This window comes from Rattus norvegicus, chromosome 4 (genome assembly GCF_021556685.1).
Source record: "Rattus norvegicus strain SHRSP/BbbUtx chromosome 4, alternate assembly SHRSP_T2T, whole genome shotgun sequence".
In the NCBI taxonomy this organism is placed as follows: domain Eukaryota; kingdom Metazoa; phylum Chordata; class Mammalia; order Rodentia; family Muridae; genus Rattus; species Rattus norvegicus.
This window is the reverse complement of record NC_141537.1, coordinates 70,007,139-70,025,644: the sequence shown is the minus strand read 5'-3', so window position 1 is coordinate 70,025,644 and position 18,506 is coordinate 70,007,139. Positions and strand designations below refer to the sequence as shown.

Genomic DNA, 18,506 nt, shown 5'->3' with positions numbered 1-18,506 from the left:
AGGAGTCACCCTCCTCTCTTTTTGCATATTGTAATATAAAATGTCCACGAAGGTGTGTCATCCCCATTGATGATGCACTCCCTGAGTACAAAGAACTTGTTGTGAGTATAGTTTACAGTATACCTTAAAACAAGCGCATGTTTCTCAAGGCTTCTAGCTTCACAGCGGAACACAAAAACATGAGTGGAAATATTATCCCATGCATATTCAAATTCAAATAAGCCAAAATGTTGAGGAACCAAAAAAATTTTAACTGGGGGGGAAAAGGGCTCAAAAGTTTTGTTAGAGACACTAGAATATGCTCCAAGGCCATTATAGGGACCCAGAACCCTTTCCATAGACGGGGGGGGGGGGGGGGGGGGAACCGGCCTATGGTGGTTTGAATGAGAATGGCCTCCATAGACTACTGGGGAGGGGATCTGTTTGGGAAGAATTAGAAGGACTCAGAGATGTGGCTTCTTTGAAGTAGGTGTGATTTTCTTAGAGGAAGTGTGTGGCTGGGAATGGGCTTTTAGGTTTCAACCCCTATACCAGGTCTAGTGTCTGCCTGTCCGCTGCTTTCAGGTCAGGATGTAAAGCTCTAAGCTACTGCTCCAGAGCCATGCCTGTCTGCTTCCCACCACGATGATAATGGCCTAGCCTCCAAAACTATAAGCAAGGCCTTAAATGCTTTTATAAAAAAATTAGAGTTGCCTTGGCCATGCTGTCTTCTCCCAGCAACACAATAGAAACTAAGGCAGGACAGGAAAGAGAGTGGGAGGAGGAGGAGGAGGAGAGAGATTGGTTTGATCAAGTACTTCATCTCTGGACACAGAGCCTTCCCAGTGAAGAGTGATGACAGGCTGTGGCACTGGAGCTGGCTCAACTTGAATTCCAAAATAGCAGTAGACTAGAGATTTTAACCTTTCCAAAATGACTAAAGGAGAAGCATATTACTATCTGTACCCAGGAGTGCAGAGTACTGTGTTACCTTTGGCAAGGTGTGTGTATGTGTTAAAGTTCCAGATATGGCGGGCAATAATTTACCATAAACAGAAAGTTTTAGAAACAGAAAGTTGATGCAAAAACAAACAAACAAAAAACCCAGACAACAACCACTAGCACCACCTTTGTATAGTCTGTTTTAGTTAGGGTTTTACTGCTGTGAACAGACACCATGACCAAGGCAAGTCTTATAAGGAGAATATTTAATTAGGGCTGGTTTGCAGGTTCAGAGGTTCAGTCCATTATCACCAAGGTGGGAACATGGCAGCATCCAGGCAGTCATGGTGCAGGAGGAGGTTAGAGGTCTACATCTTCATCTGAAGGCCTCTAGGAGAAGACTGCCTCCCATGTGGTTAGAAAGCTCTCATTGCCCACCCCTACCATGACATGCTTTCTCCAACAAGGCCACAACTCCTCTAAGTGCCATTCCCTGGGCCAAGCATATTCAAACCACCACATAGTCTAATCCAGTTCTCACTTTTATAAAGCCATCTAATGACGCTGAGGAGAGTATAGTCCTTCCACATATGCTAATTAAAGTAGCATATACTTTAAGGGTTTTTGAAAACAACTTTAGAAATACTTTGTAGGCTATAGGGATATTTTCTTAATTTTAAATTAAAATTTTAACAGGTTGCCTTCATTAAGACTACAAAAAAGTATATATTTATGGCCAATATTTTATTGACATTATAGATGTACTTGTACCTACACAATTGGGTTTATGGTGTTATCACAAAGACAAGCCACTACTGACCTACATTTCCTCTTAATTAACAAAGTTTACATTCTTTGTACATATCACAAAGAAGAATGTTTTACCCATGTTTGTCTTTGGACAAGATAAAAAATCTTTATTTACAATGATTTGGATTAAAATATGTTAAAAGCACAGAAAACAAAAGGACAAATTCTGATGTAAAAAAAAAAATCAAGAGAACCTGATGATATGATGTTCAAAAACTCGAAAGCAATTAGAGTCAGCCACAGAGACCTGAGACTCGGGGAACAGCCACAAGGAGGTTAGAACACATGGGGAACAGGTACACCAAACTTCCCGGGTCCTCTGCCTCTGCTGATTGTGTTTCACAATGTAATAAGCAGTTCAGGAATATCCAAATTATAGTCTTACTCTAATTGTTTAACACAATGATAGTCTTTTATTTAATAATACAAAATCAAAAAAGAGATTGCTTCCATTCAGAATATATAGTAGTCAAATTCCTTGCTCAAAGGAGCTGGTGATTGTAGGAGCAGACAGATCTGGGAAAGCACTCTGAAATACATGCAACGTTCTCTTGTAAACTGATACTTAAAGCCATATTTTATCCCTTTCTATGTACAGGGAAAGTTCTTTGGACCCCAGTGGAGAATAAGTAAAGGCAGCTTCTTAATCCATAGGCCGAAGTAGCACGTTTCTGCTGCTTTCAGTTCAGAGCCATGTTTTCTGATTATTAATTGGAAGTCCTCAGTAAGTGGTACTAGAAATACGTCATTAGAAAAAGAAGTCTCCAGTGTCTGTATTACACAAGACCGTTGCTAAGAGGAAACCCTAGAAGCTCTGTGATCTTGCCTATACAGGCCATATCGGGATGGGTTTTGAGATCTTTATGCATTCAAGCAGGTTCAGTGTCGTATCCAGTAAGAGTTTTCAAAGGGCTAGCTGGTGAGAAGTGAGCGCCTAAACAGAGGCTGCCCCACAGGTGAAGCTTGGGGGCTCCTTCCTCCTTCCTCCCACCAGGAGGTGTCTTGTGCTCCTTGAGCTTTTGTAGGTCTGTTGATAACAATGGTGGACGTCTCTCTGAGGGGTGTGGATATGCTGAGCTTTTTTCAATTCCCTGCAATCAAAAGAGACAGGCATGGGTAAAGTCTTCCCTAGTGAGAGTGAGTATTTATAGTCCTAGCTAATGTCTCTTCTTATTGCAGTTTTACAGAACCAAGCCTGAGCTATTCGCAGAATGTCATGATCAGTGCTTGTGATTTTTACTATCATTTAAAAGGTTGGTACATGTGTGGTTCATAAATCACCTTTAAAATTAAAATTCTAGGTGAACAGCTCTTTAGGCAAAATATAGGAACTGTGGGGCAACAAACTACAGATCTTATTGAAACACAGTTACTCATTTTAACCTGCTATATACATACATATTATAAATATATATTCTGTGGTTGTCTTTTTTCAACAATGGCAGAGTTGAATCAGTTCAGCAGAAATCATACATCCTTCAAAGCATGAATTATTGAATATCTAGTCCTTTATAGAACAAGTTTACTAACCCCTTGATCTAGACAATTTCAAGATGTCCTCTGCCTCATCTCTCTCTCTCTCTATATATATATATATATATATATATGTGTGTGTGTGTGTGTGTGTGTGTGTGTGTGTGTGTGTGTGTTTTCTAGTTTATTACCTGAAACAATGAAACTCAAAAGAGCAAAAGAATATGGAGTGGTTTACTGGGAATAGCCAAATAAAGGCTGGGAGTCTTTGCAGCTCAAAATCCAAACATGGTTTTGGTGACTATTCAGGTTTTCAAGCTAGTCCGTCCAGGATGGACTTTGGAACTAAGCAAAACTGGGCATTTGAGCAAATTTCAAAAAAGGACCATATTTCATTTCCTTTTATTTTCAATAGTGCACATATACAAAAATAAAGAATTCCTTCAAAGGCTTATGTAAAAATCATTGTATGACCTTCCAACCTCACCTACACTTATTCCTATTTGTCTAATGAAGAAATAAATGAATGAATGAATACAAACCTACATCAACCAGAGACCAGATTGCCTTTTCTCAGGAAAACATATAATCCTCTAAACATGTTATCAGGATGTGATGTCTGCCTTCTGTCTCTGTAACTTGGTGCTTTCTAAAGTAGGTCTCCACTCACCTAAGCATTCTAAAACATCTCCATTTAGCTAAGATCAGCTTAGGATCACTGAACAGTTACTTTGATACCTGCTGTCCCTTGGAATCCAAGGACCTGCTTATTTTGGTGTCTTATACCTCCCTCTTGCTTCCTTCACATTACCTGGAATTCTTCCAAGCTGTCTAGTCACAGAGCTGCAGGGTCCCACACCATAAAACAAAGTACACTTCCAGGCTTCCCGTGGGCAGAGCCTACATCTGATGTGCAGAATATGCAATAAACTTGAATCTATAGAGACACAGTAGTCCAGTCAGACCACTGTGAATGCTTCAAACAGATCCTTTCTTGACTCCAACAACCAACTGTACCTTTTCAGTGTGGCTGTCTTGGATTTCTCTAAATTCAGTTGTTTCTGGAGTTCTTCTGTCTTCTCCAGAAAGGGCCAGAGAATTCGACTTCTGGCCAGAGTTGCTGCGGAAGGTCTCTCCTCTGGGACTGGGTGGATCATGTTCTGAATACAGATTTAGGACCATGGAAGGAAACAGAAGTCTCGATACTGGCAGTATCTCCCCATTCGAGCCAACTTCAGTTCAATATCTCCTGCTAGGTTTTGCAAGACTGCTTGTCCTCAGTGAAAACATTGTTCTACCTTGAACAGAAGGTGGATCACGTCTGCAAACACCAGACAACACTAGTTGTCTATACCTATGACTTGGATTCCCATGACATTGTACTACATTTTTTTTTGTCTCTTAATGACCCTAAAATACTTAAAAAGCCTCTTACGTGTTGCCTGAAGAGTCCTTTAGCTTTCAACCTTTCAATTTGATAGAAGATTAATCACCTATACTCTTTCATTTACTTTCTCTGATGCTTCAGTATCACTTGAGAAAGTCTACTCTGCACGTTTCCATTTTTCCAGGGCAGCCACATACGTTTTTCAGCTATGGGCAACTCTTGAGTAAATGCAGTCTACCATTATTCTAACTCTAAGTTGCTTACACTTTTAAAGATATTCTTGAAGTGATTCTTTTAGAAAATAGTGTCATTGCTGGCCATTGACAACAATGCAAAGCTTGAAGTTGGAGGGGAAGATGAAGTTTGACTTGGAATTGCCAGTTATTAACTGAGTGCAAGAGCTCCTCTGAGCTTGGGTTTCCTCTGCTGCAGAAAGATGTGCTGCCTGTCGTTCTATAGGGTTATTAGGAGGAGCTAATAAAAAGTATTCACATCAGTTTACTGTGGAAGTTAGGTGTCCTTAAGAAATTTCATTCTATCTTATCTCAACTTCTGACATCTTCCTCCTGTTCATGCACGGACCCAACCAAGTTCATATTTACCTAACCCCTGCCCCACCACCACACCCATCTTCACATTTAAAATATAGATGTTCCATCTACATTTTATTTCAGAATATGTGTCACCTTGAGTAGGCCATAAAAGTCATCTGAGAGCTCTTGGGAAATCTCTGGAAAGTTGCCCTTGCGGATATGATGCCATTTGTCACCATTGATGGGTAATGGCTCTGCTCCTGCAGCCATTGCAATTGTTAACCCTAAGGCAAATATGTCTGCTTTGGGAAGGTGTTGATAATTCTACAAAACAGAAGACAAGAAGATAGTTAGTCTGCCAAGATAGTCTAAAATGTGATTGACAGAGGTCTGATATCACATAAGCTCTGAGTCTTATGGACCCTTAACTTTCAGCTTCTTCTGGGTAGACAGTTGTATTTACTGTGGTTGCTGGCTTATACCCAAGAAGCTGAAGGGAATGTCCACAAACCTTAACAATAGTTCTGTGCGCCAAGAGCCTTTGGCAAATCTCTGCATCATTTTTCCCTGTCAGATTCTAGGAGGCTTGAACATATAAATAGGTGATCACAAGAAAATACTTTCCCCCCAAGTATTACCCAGAAGGAAGTTATAGTCTAGCTAAGTCAGACTTAATAGAAACCTAGAAGATGGGCAAAGAGCAACAGTCATTTTAGTGACCAGAGCTGGTGGGCTGTCAGGAAGATAACATGACAATGACAACGATGTCCATGAAGAGCCGCTTTCCTTCTTACTGTGCAACCATGAGGCTAAGAATTCTAAGAAATACCAGAAACAGTGAGGGATCTTTGAGACTATATGTTTGAGTTACAAATACATACTCTTTATTTGGGGGTACCATGAGCCTTCATTTGAGAGTAAAAACAGTTGAATTATAAAATTCATTGAACATTCATAGCCCCAGCTACTTGGGAAGCCAAGAGGGGGGGGGCGGGGGTAACAGGTTTGCAGCAGCCATATTGGATAACAAATTAAGATTCTGTCTCAAAAAATTAAAACTTGAAACAATGAGCCCACCCCCACCCTCTTTCCCTAATGTATACCTCTTGCAGGATCTCATTAGCCAGGAAACGAGTATCTCCTTCTTCCACTTTAGGTTTGCTGATGGATGTCGCGTGGCCCAGGTCACCTTTTTAAAAGGAAAGGAAGGGTGTTTTTAAGAACATGTCTTTCTTGGAGATGGAGTGAATGTAGTTATCAGTTTATTTATAGAGTAATATACCGATGGAATAGGAAGAAGACTCACCAATTTTATACATCACATTGGCATTGAGAAACCAGTCAGCTTCGCTTTCAGTCTCTTCTGGCCCTACAGGACAGTCACTCTGTATCTTATGACAAATGAAGATGTTACCTCAAAAAATACAGAGTAGACATAAGTAAGGATTTCTGAGCACCCACCCAACAAGGAGCCGTTCATAGCCATGATATTCCAGCTTCTCTTCTTTGATATGATTGCAGAATAAATACTTTTGAATTTTAATGTTTCTACATGATATCCCTCCTTTCCTTCTTCCCTCTCTCTCTCCCTCTCCCTCTGTCTCTGTCTCACTATCTTAACTCTGAGTAGCCTGGAACTCATTATGTAAATGCTCTTGAACACACAGAAATTGTTCTCCATCTGCCTCTTGGGTGCAGCTCTGTAATTTCTGTAATTTCTCTGTAATTTCTCACATCATATCAGAACAGCCAGTAATGGGGTAACACCTGTTTAGGATGAACCAACCCTCGTACAATCCCCATCCTCTGAAGAGCATGGTTACATGCTGTCTCAAAATAAACAAAACTCACAAACTAATAACTTCTCCTTAGGCTTCACAAGTGATAAACACACTCATTCTGTTCACTCTGTTCAGGGCTGACTTAGAAAAACAGTACTAGTTACAACACAATCAGAGTGTGGCTAACGTGGTAAAATAAGATCTTATTTCATATTTTGCTCAAGATGGGAAAGTCTTTTTGTCCCTTGTATCCCCTGGCTCAAGGAGAAAATGATTAAACATACCTGAATTAATTATGGGAAAGAAATGGAAGGAAGTGATCGTGTAGACAGTACTGTCTTTGAGATTGGAGGAACACAGGGGCAGAACGGCCTATAAAAGACAAGATATGGAAGGAATATGGACGGAAGAATACTAACTGGGTTTGATGTCCAAGTGCACCATGCCAGAGTTGTGGATGTACTTAAGTCCCAGGGAAATCTGCAGAAGAATGTCTTTGAGTTTGGGCTCTTGGAAGTGATTATCTGAATCAGCATTTTCAGATATAGCAGCTTGCAGGCTCCCACCTGGGGAGGAATTGTAGATAAAGCCAGCATAGATAAACAAAACAAGTGTGAAAATGCACAGGAAATGATTATCAGAGACTTGTACACATGCAAATTAGTTCAGTGTCAGTGCAAAGCTTATAATATCAGCCATACAGTGGAGCCATAGATGTTATGATTTCAGGAATTTGAAAGCAAAATAAGATTCTAGTTCCTTAATATATGACCAGATATACAATATGTGGCCATAATGCCTCAGGCATGTGACAACTAACACTTTAAGAATCTTAGTCATTAACCGTACGACAAGCCAACTTGGGTAGTTAGTGTTCATAATCAACCATGTGTCAAATGTCAGACTAATATTTATAGAACATTAGTAACTTCAGTGTGGCCCTTATTTCATTAATGATAGATCATAAAATTGGAAATGCAATGGTTATGATTCAGAGAAAATTTAAAAGCTCTTATTATGCCTGAATCCTGTATTTTCACACTGGCTGTAGACTGTCTTTGTCATCAATAAATCCAAAGTCCTGAGGTCCTGCCATGCCTGGGCTTAAGCACCCACCCTAAAGTGTTAGAATGTTCCTGAACACTTTTTTTAATTTTAAGTTCACTGACAAGGTCCTCAAATTAGAGTCTCGACTCCTATCAGCAGGTATAGAACTTACAGCTGTATCTGTCTGCAACAGAAAGGTCTAAAGTGATAGTCTCAGGGACGTCAGCACTTTAAAAAAAAAAAGTGTCCCTGCAAACCTTAAAGGCCAGTTTGTCATGCTAAAATATGTACATTCAGCAAGAAAATTCCACTCCCTTGTAAGGAAAGCAAACATTTCCAATTTTGTCTTTTTTTTTTTTAAATGAAGTTACTGTGAAACTGAATCTGTAGGTGAAGTTATTGCATAACAGCAAGGAGGAGGAGGCTGCATCCAGCCTCGGGATTCCTGTGTGGCAAGAACCACATCCAACACACACTCCTCTTCTGAAAGACCAGGAGTATAGGCCATAGATTTCTGAATTGGATGTGTACCCTGGCAACAGGAAAATGAGTAAATCAAGGACCTCTGTCAGAAAATGGTCCGAGACTGGAGTCCTGTGAGAATTATGAGTGCTTGTGAGAAAAATCCCAGAAAACAAGAGTCTTGTGACCTCAGTTTCTTTGAAACACAGGAGAGTTCTTGGAATGTGTTTTCGTGCTCCTTCCATATGTAGAGAATAGGACTGTGTTTACTTCAGCTGTAGCTATTCACATGGTTTTACCACGTTGCAACTCGCCCTTGTGATTATAAATTAAGAGCACTTGAGCCCCTTGGCGGAAAGAACATCTTTAAGAGGAACTTGTTTTCCTCTCAAAACAAATAAAAAGCAAATAACTTCCAATAATAAAATGTAAAAAACACATTAACAACTCAATGGGATATTTCATCCAGACATACATATCCTTATACTATCATTTTATAGTGCTGTTGATAATACTGATTTTTCTACTGATAATGGTTCTTCGTTGTTGTTTTTTAGTGGAGAAATATAGCCATTCATTTCATGGTGCATGCTGACCCTGATGTGTCATAGTATTTAAACAAGTAGAATCGGGGGTTGGCTTTATGGAATTTCAATGACAAAAGATACCAGGGATAGAACTATTGTCATTACAGAGCCAAATATAGTCTAACCCAGAATCAGTTGAACTCCTGGGGGCTGTTGATTCTATTAGAGACCTTTTAGTTGTCTAGACTGATCCAGAAGTGACTTTCAAGGCATTTTGACAAGGGTCAGGAAAAAGAGGACATCTGACTGGTTCAGGCTTAAGAGGGACAACAGGGGAAACTGTATGGCACTGGGTTTCTAATAATAGTCATCTAATATACATTTGTGAGACTCTAAGTCATCTACTACATCATCTAAGTGAAAATCACAGGTGCACAGGCCCAGTCTGACTGCTCTGGCAGGCTAGGAGATGAGTAACGGGAAGCCATGGGATGAAAAGATGGAAATATGGAGGAAGGAAACTTTGGGGGTGAAGCTGAGGAGGGAGGAGGACTTGGACAGGCTCCACCTGTAAGAATTAAATTGCAGCATCAGTCACACCTCAACGAGTGAGCACTCTGAGGGCAATGGGCCAGTATGGTGAAGCAACAGTTCCAGCAACCTGTAACCCACCACGTCTAATCTGAATGCCACTGACTGGACCTTAGAGTCCTGTATAGTCTCCCTACCTTTTACACTTGATCTTAGACAAAAGGCTGAGAAGCGATCATCTCCCTACCTTTTATCTTGCTGATAATACTTTCCACTCTTAGAATTGCTCATATCGGTTTTCCTGCTTTGTTAGGTCAGACCACTCTCGGTACTTTAGACTGACAACTGAATGCCTTTCCTCTGATTTCCTAAACTATAGTAGATCTTCCGCAATACCTAATTCAAGCTTTGCCTCCTTTATGAAATTTGGAGCTGCTCTATTTTTACTAGCATCTGCTAATATTTGGCAAGTGCTATTGTTAATTACCAAATCAATTCTGTAATAAATACATCCATTTATGTACTAATTTTGAGTGATATTCCAATAATTATATATCTAGTGAGCATCAGAGTTGGACTATAAAACCAGGTCTTCCCAACTTTAATAACTAGGCCCCTTCGAATACCCCGTCATATTTCTCTGCATCTTTATCTGTGACTATACCAGATGGCTTTGCATCAGATTTCCGTTATGTAGTTCTGACAGAATGAGTGGAGAAAAGCACTTTGAAGGACTTTTCCATCCATCTAAATCTCGAGTACTTCTCTAGCTAGAGTTTAGTAGACTCTCAGCCGTAGAGAGGTGTTCAGATGCCCAAATGAAGTAAAGAATGATTATAATAAGAACAACTTCCTTGTCTTTCTGGTTTTGAAATTCTTGGGACTTTTCATTTGTCTCTACATCATATTAGCATTTTACTTTGTTAGTTGATTTTTGCTATTTCATACTTTCTGCTAGTAGCAAAAAAAAAAAAAAATCATGGAAACCAAACCAATTTTCTTTCTAGACAAAGGAGTTGGAAAGAAAAGATGACTAAGAAAAGTCTCTATCACAAGCATAAGAAAGGCTCCCCCTCCCTGAGGACTATTAGAACAAAAGAAGGGGGTGGTGTGAGTTTAGAAGAAGAGATAAAAAGAACCACAGGTGAAGGCCAAAGGGGGATCTTACCTACAAGGAAGCAGTAAGTGCCACAGTGCTGTTTTGTAAGGTGTGTCTGCCATGCCCTGGCCTTTCATGACACTAGTTACCCGCCTACTTGTTCATTCACTCATCCCCTAGTGGAGAAGCTTTGTTACTGGTCACTATATGTCAAAGCTAGGCTGGACCACTTCTGGGGCCTGTGGGTGTGCACAAAAAGTACTGGAAGGTACTATTAGAGACAGTAAGAATGGCTGGGTGGGGGGAGGATTTTCAAATATTCTTCATCAGAATATGTTGTTACCCCTAAAATTAGTGCAGATATTACTCAATTTATTTAAAAAAAACACAAAGTTTGGTCATAGCACCCACCCCATGCCTGTGGAGAGGACAATTAGGCTCAAAGGTCTGAAGCAGCAAGAGACATGAAGGACCCCTTCACTCAGAAGTCCATAGTAAAACAGGCCGAATTGGCAATCTTTACCAAACCAACTATCACTAGAGACCTTTATTCCAACATTCCCCCAAATGGTGTGGTTTATACTTTCCCAAGTACCTGACACGTGGTAACAATTATTTTAACTAGTATGGTAACTTTTATTCTTTCAGGATAAGATAAGCTGTGAAAGGATTAATAAATTTTGTATCAGCTACACTAGCTTTATATAAAACATACTCAGACACACATCAACTACTGCTCAACTCTATGCTTAATCCCTGTTCCAGGCACAAACATTTTCAGTGTGACTGATATATAAAGGCTAAAACTGTCAGGAGGCACATGTATTTCTGAAGCTTTAAAAAGTCCAGCCCTTCTTTGTATCAGTCCACGTACTTACCATTACAGTATTCATTTTGAATGACCACGTGATTGTCTTCTACCCAGGATGAGTAGTAGCGCACTACATGGGGATGATGGCCAAGCACTGCATGAGCATAAACTTCATGCAAATCCAAACTCCCAAGGGGCAGAAAAGCATTTGGAAAAATTAATTGAAATAATATAGATTAAGATGTTTTTCTTAAAAGGGAAACATGAGAGGCATTACAAATACAATATTTTTCTCAGGCCTGCTTCATGCTCAGTATTTTATCTATTCAGTCTTTATAGATTCTTGTACAACACATTGAAAGACATGACTAGAGCAAGTGACTGGTCCAAGCTGAAACTGTAATATTAGATCTAAGAGCAGAACCTTGGTCAACCTGGTACCAAAATCCATGTTGTGTGCATTGAACATGACGTATGTAGAGGTGCCTCGTGTGCTTACTGTCTCAGTAGCACATGTGCTTTAGGTCTCAATCCACTGTATGACAGTGAAAAAACCTCAATAGGCATAACAAAGCCATAGCATACTGGCTTGTGGGTATTTTTATGGGCCTATATTCCCTCTAAAGGCTACATAGTCATTAGAGTCATTATTAAACTCAGTCAATCTGATGGGGTCATAGGGAAATTCTTGGGAAAGAGATGCATTGTGCCCAAAGAAAAGCAAATTCTGTTCTTGATTGATATCAATATAAAAACAAAAGGCCTGTAATTTCTGGCTTCCACATGGTAAATGAAAGGAATTCACAAAAGCATTGACTCAATCAGAAAATGCTGGTTCTCCTAATGGTCAAGGGGGAAATGAACAATTAGTTCTGAAAGTTAAATATAAACATTACTAATAGTTTTTCCTTTGCATATGGTATCGAACTTTACTAATGAATTAATTAGTAGTAACCAGTACATGCACTGGTTAGTTTTATTGTCAAATTGATACAAAAAGGAAGAGGAAATGTCAAGTGAGGAACTGTGTGAATCAGATGGGCCTAAAGCCATGTCTACAAGAGATTGTCTTGCTTGATATTTGGCATGAGAGCGCCCAGCCCATTGTGGTAGGCTCCAAGTTGAGACAAGTGTAAGAAGCAGGCTAAGTGTGTGCTAGGGAGCAAGCCAGTAAGCAGCATCCCTCTATAGTCTGTGCCTCTGCCCTGACTTCCTTCCACAATGGACGGGACCTAGAAGCAAAAAATTAAATAAGCCCTTTCATCTTCAAGTAGCTTTTAGTCAAGGTGTTTATCACAGCTGTGGAGGGTCGGCTAAAAGTACAAAACAGTTAAACCACTGACCGTATTTCATATGAACGTAAATAGCTACCAGGAGACCATTCCATAATTCAATTCATTAGAATGGCAATAAGACCAGTAGACAGAAAAGCCAAGAAATTAAAACAATAGCAGCATGCTGATTAGGGTAGTGCATGCTTTTAATGCCAGTGGAGACAGGCAGATCTCTGAGTTCAAGGCCAACCTGCTCTACCTAGTGGGTTCTAGGCTAGCCAAAGCTATATGGTGAGACCTATAACTACAAACGACAACATGACCTGACATCATCACGTTCTATCTTAGGAAATGCCATTGATGTTCTGGACAAGTCGGTAAAGCTAGGAATAGAAAATGAGATCCGGTAGTAGGGATACATTTCAAACAAGCCAGTGGTTTGTTTTCATTTATATTGCTGTTCTTTTAAAAACTACTTGGAGAATCAATACATTACCAAATCCAAACCTGTTCAGCCAATACTTTTCAGAGGTACTCACTCATTTGATAATCCTGAAAAGGATTTTGCAGAGCGCTTTATTGCATAAATGCATCCATCCAGCCTCTTGATGCACTTGTAGACTGTACCAAATTCCCCAACCCCAATTTTTTCTACCTCGAAGAATTCTTTTTCATAGCGGGAAGCCATATTAGTTTCTTGTAGAACACTTCTCTAAAATATTTAAAGAAGAGAGAGAGAATAAGTCTTCCTACATACTCTGAGCAATAAAATAGAGCTATATTGCATTTCCTAAATTGCTATTTTAAATGTGAGGGAAAGGCAATGGGTTCATAGCAGGAAGAGTTTGCCAATGACTGGCCACACCTATGTCCTTTGTCACCTTACTTACAAGTCAGTCCTGCCCCTGATCACATTGTTTTTAAAAATGCTTTCCTCCATCTGGTCAAACTGTTCTGATGTTTCTGAAACCGAGGACTACTGTCCTCAGCTAAACTAAGCAAGCAGGAATAAGATCAAAACCTCCTTTTGAATCTCTACCTTTCTCAAGACCTGAATGCTGTATTTGCACCTCATGTTGAGTAAATTTTCTTATTTCAATCTGTTTTCACAGAAGTCTTAGTCTGGGAAATAAATTGAATTAATCCATCACATGAGCTCAGAAATAACTCCCCCTAGTGGCCAGCTGGTAATATCACTCATTTATCAGCTAGTAAGTAACTCAGGGAAATCATAGCTTTCTGTTTATAACATGAAAATCATAGCAGTGACTCCTCCGGTACATTAATCTGTCATAATATACAGTATTTTATCACATCATTGTATTTGTGTTTAAGTATGTTGATATGTATTATATATTATGTATGTTTATATATGTGTCAATATATCACAGTATAATGACAACACTTGGGAATTTTACACTCTATTATTATGATCAGAATATCTATAACTACACATGAATCTAAATTTAAGATGATTTCTCTCCCCAGTGTCATCTTTTTTAATGTCCCAATTAGCGAGAATGTTTCTCATCTAACTTTAGCAAACTAAAACAAAATGACTATTCCTAGGTCATTTTACATGCAATTCCAATCAGTTCTTATCAGCAGGACCTGTAATTCTCTTTGCCCTTAGGCATTCCTGATCCCTGATTCCTCTATATCAGGATTTGCCTCCACTACCAGCTCTCTTTCCAACTCCTCTAGTAATAACAATTTTGCAAAATGATTTTACAGAATTAAACACCTAGTTGTTTGCTGTGAGAGAGTTAAACTCTCTGACGACAGACCCTAAGCCCTCTTAGCAGCTGACACTGAGTGCTCTGGCCACCCTCTTCTTAGCTCAAACACGTGAGACCACTGTCCATGCCACTTCCAACCACTCACCCACCCAACCCATTCTCTCACGCAGACTCCATTCCTCAGGTGTAAAGAATTACACACTAGTCATTTTCTTTGCCTAGAATCATCTGTGCACACATCTCTTGTATTTTGCTTTCTATGAGGACTGTTTACCTCCCTCATTGACCATAAATCTATGCATACATTCACGTCACACATAAGAACATGCAGATTCACGTATCTTTTTGCCTTATATTATGTGTATATTGTTTTGATATTTCAAAGGTGTTTCTCCTGGCCTGTGACTTTTATGTAGATATTTATATAGAATATTTCTTCATTTAGTGAATATATTTGGCGTTTTATCAGAAACCAGCCAATGACTCATAAAACAAGTAAGGAATGAAACTCAAAGGAGGAAGCAGTGGAGACACAAGTGGGGAAGCCGTGGAGGCATGAGTGGGAACGTTTGCATGAAAGGCAAAAGCCTGAGCCTTCTCTGTGGCCCTTACAGTAGCCACATGCTGACATTCTAAACCACTACCTCTGGCTAGGTGCAGTGTCCCAAACCTGCAATCCTAGAGAGGTCAGAGAATCATAAATTCTAAGCCAGGTGAGCTATGAGAAACCCCATGCCAAGGAAGAAAGGGAGGTAGGGAAAAGAGAGAAAGTAAAACCAGGAGGAAAAGAACACGGAGAACATTGACTTACTTATGCAGAAAAGATTTGCTCGAGAAAAATGAAGTAGTTAGAAGTGACAACAACCGTGGTCCCTGCCATGCATCAAAATAATGCCGTGATGTCTGACTCTGCAATGACCATGGGACGTGTGAGACCATCATAGACATTTTGAGGTTTGAACACTGAATCCTGATACGGCACATGTTTATACATGTTGCAAACACCTTAACAGCACTGGAATTTCCTGTTGACTTAGTATTTAATTTGGCTATTCTTCTGTTTTTCAGTGTTCAGTGCCCTCTACAGTTTTCTGCAACTACAATTTAGACGTGAAAAACATTTCAGGGACAAATGTATTATTTTGATAAGTTAGGATATCACATGGAGAATATCATAAAATGAACAAATAAGGATATATTTGTCAGCTGAAGTTTTACAAAGAAATTTCTGTACCAATACCACTGCTCTCTATTTCAATTTTGGGGAAACAAAACTAGCTTAATTTTCTCATTCCTTCTCTACCCCAGGATAGAAAATCCCCCCTAGATTAAAAGCAGACATAGAAACCTTTAGAAATTATCAAATAATTTAGCAATGTACACACCAGCTACTGCCTGCCAGTATAGCAAATGATTATCTTGGCACTAAGTACAGTCTATGTAAATTCTGTTGCAACATAAACTGCTAAAGCTGTAAGATAGGTTTGTGTGACAGAGAAAGGAAAGGAAAGAGAAAGGGATGGTGGGAAGGATGATGGAAGGCAAAAGAAAAAATAAAGAGAAAGGGAGAGAGGAAGAGGATAGATGGAGCAAAAAGAGGAAGATAACGGTAGAGAAGGGTGGGTGGGTGAGGATTAAGGGGCAGAAGGAAAGGGTAAGAAAGAAGGAGGAAGCTGATGAGGAGTGAGGGATTAGGGGAAAATGAGGGGACACAGGGTGAGAGAGAGGAAGGAGAAAAAGAGGGAGCAAAGGGGGTAGGAAGCAGAGAGACCGAGACAGAGAGAGACAGGCACAGTCAGGCAGAATGAATAGCATGAGGTGGCTGTTGTAACTGCTGGACCATGCTCACCTTAGCGGGCAGCCACATGGCTTTGCTTTCCCCTTCTCCAGTTTCCTCACTGAAAAAGAAAAAGGGTGGACCAAGGGCGATTGGAGAATAGTTGAAACTGAGGCTGGTGTAGTAAGTTCTGTCTTAAGAAAATAATTCTTTCCCTCTTTGCTTTATGTTAGGGAGTAGAAATAGTCTAGAAATGTATTCCCGAGTCTAGGACAGGGTAAGAACGGAGCATCAGAAGAGACCATGAACTGCACCGAGTTATGTGATTATCTCAGGAGAGAAAAAGGCTGTCCCAGAAGAGAGTATGTAAGCTAAGACCCACGAAGGAATGGGAACTGAGTGAGGAAAGGAAGGACACTTCAGGCAAGTAGACGACACATACTGAGACAGTGGTTCTCAGCCTTCCTGTGCCGTAACCTTCAATACAGTTCCTCATGCTGTGGTGACCATAAGCATAAAGTTGTTTTCTTTTTAAAAACTCATCTGTTTTATTTTATTTATATGTATGAATATTTTGCCTAAATATGTTTGTATACCACATGATTTCCTGATGCCTGTTAAGCCAGAAGAAGGTGTTGGATGCCCTGGAACTGAAGACTGATGGTTTTGTGAGCCACCATGCAGGTCCTGGGAATTGAACCCCAAGTCTACTCCAAGAGCAACAAGTGCTCTTAATCTCAGAGCCATTTCTCTAGCCCTCATAAAATTATTTTCATTGCTATTTCATAAATTTAATTTTGATACTGTTATGAATCATAATGTAAATATATGATATGCAAGATATCTGATACATGATCCCTATGAAAGTGTCACTTGACCCAAAAGGGGTCATGACCTACAAGTTGAGAACCCCTGTGCTAAGATCTGGAAACAAGGGAGAAAACAGAAGGGAAGGTAGGTGCTATTATCCCCAAAGAGGAGCCAACCCAAAGATGAGATGTTAAACCATACAGTGTTCCACAATTCACAAGTTGGATTTGAAACCAAGTCTGCAAGGCATTTTTTGATTCACAGCCATACTCCGCTCTCCTAACACTGGCCTCCCTGAACCCAGCTTTTATTTAATTCAGTACACAGACAGATATTGAGTATAGCAGAAATAATTTTGCCTAAGAGGTCTGCAATTGTGTTATAATAAGAAATGATTGATGAACATCCTCCTTTGAATAGTCATTTTCTGGGTCTTGAGGCAAGATTTCAGTGGACACATCAGACAGTTTCCTTTTAGAGAAGTACAGGGGAGAAACTGAGCAAATAACACTATATTCACGAGCTCTATGATGAAGGTGTGACTCACGTGTAATACTACACCCTGATACTTCTTAAGGTGACAACACAGTGAAGACGGGAGAAGATTATCCTATCCTGAGCATTAAATGTCACTACAGTATCTTTTCTTTTCTAAATGATCTGTCTTTTCCTGCTGGTTCCACTGAGTTGAGTGGGTAGTAATATTGTAAAGGTTTCTAAAGATGCCCAACAAGTGGAACACCAATAGGATTCTTAGTAGCCAAAGTAGACTGGGTAGACGTGTGTTTAGGTACCAACTGCTTAAGAGCGAGACAGTCGTATGGAGAAAAACCTCCTCTGGCCGTAAGGCTCTACAGTCCATAGCCACACATTCCAAAGAAACAGCACAGTACGTTAGCTGCTCTGCAAAGCTCAGACAGCTAGCGTGCATTTATTTGCTGAGTGTGTATGAACACAAATGGCTTCCCTATTTTAAAACTGTTTCCATTGTATAAAACAAAATATCAAAGGAAACTGGTAAAGAAATAATTCATAAATCAGAGCAGAGACGTTAGATGACTCAGTAGGTTAAGGCACTGGCCAGCCAGCCTGATGGCCTGTGATCAAGCACTGGGGTCCATATGGTGGAAGAATAGGAGCGGTCCCCTAAAGTGTCCCCTGACCTCCAGCCATGTGCCAGGGACTGTGCATTTCCTCCAACACACACACACGCACACACACACACGTGCACATGCACACACGCACACACACTGAAGACAGATAGGGAGGGATAAATGCAACAAGAATGTTAATGCCCCCAAGTAACACAAACAGTCCTTGTTTAGGTGACTTCTACCATGCTGTGGCAATTGAGAGAGTGAGCGAGCTTTGACTTTACATTTGTTTAGTGCCCTTGAATGCTAGCAGCTCTATCTTTCCCCCCTCTTCATTCAGTTTTCCATCTTCTACAGAAAAGTTCAAACAACTGCCCTATATATCTCTTATCACCAGTATCACCAGGTATCACAGGCCAAATTCAAAGCA

At 40.0% G+C, this 18,506-nt stretch overlaps 2 protein-coding genes across 3 annotated transcripts in view; one reads left to right on the top strand and one right to left on the bottom strand.

The window, feature by feature from the left end:
- The window catches only part of Dennd11 (DENN domain containing 11), a 68,764-nt gene that overhangs the window by 2,249 nt on the left and 48,009 nt on the right, over window positions 1–18,506 (top strand). The window lies entirely within an intron of this gene.
- The window catches only part of Wee2 (WEE2 oocyte meiosis inhibiting kinase), a 33,649-nt gene continuing 16,789 nt past the window's right edge, over window positions 1,647–18,506 (bottom strand). For both annotated transcript variants that reach the window (NM_001447544.1, XM_087659017.1), the window contains 9 exon segments: window positions 1,647–2,822; window positions 4,222–4,364; window positions 5,278–5,448; window positions 6,228–6,313; window positions 6,431–6,538; window positions 7,325–7,471; window positions 11,450–11,568; window positions 13,196–13,368; window positions 16,245–16,293. In NM_001447544.1, coding sequence (NP_001434473.1) covers window positions 2,666–2,822; window positions 4,222–4,364; window positions 5,278–5,448; window positions 6,228–6,313; window positions 6,431–6,538; window positions 7,325–7,471; window positions 11,450–11,568; window positions 13,196–13,368; window positions 16,245–16,293 — 1,153 coding nt within the window. In that variant the 3' untranslated portion in view covers window positions 1,647–2,665.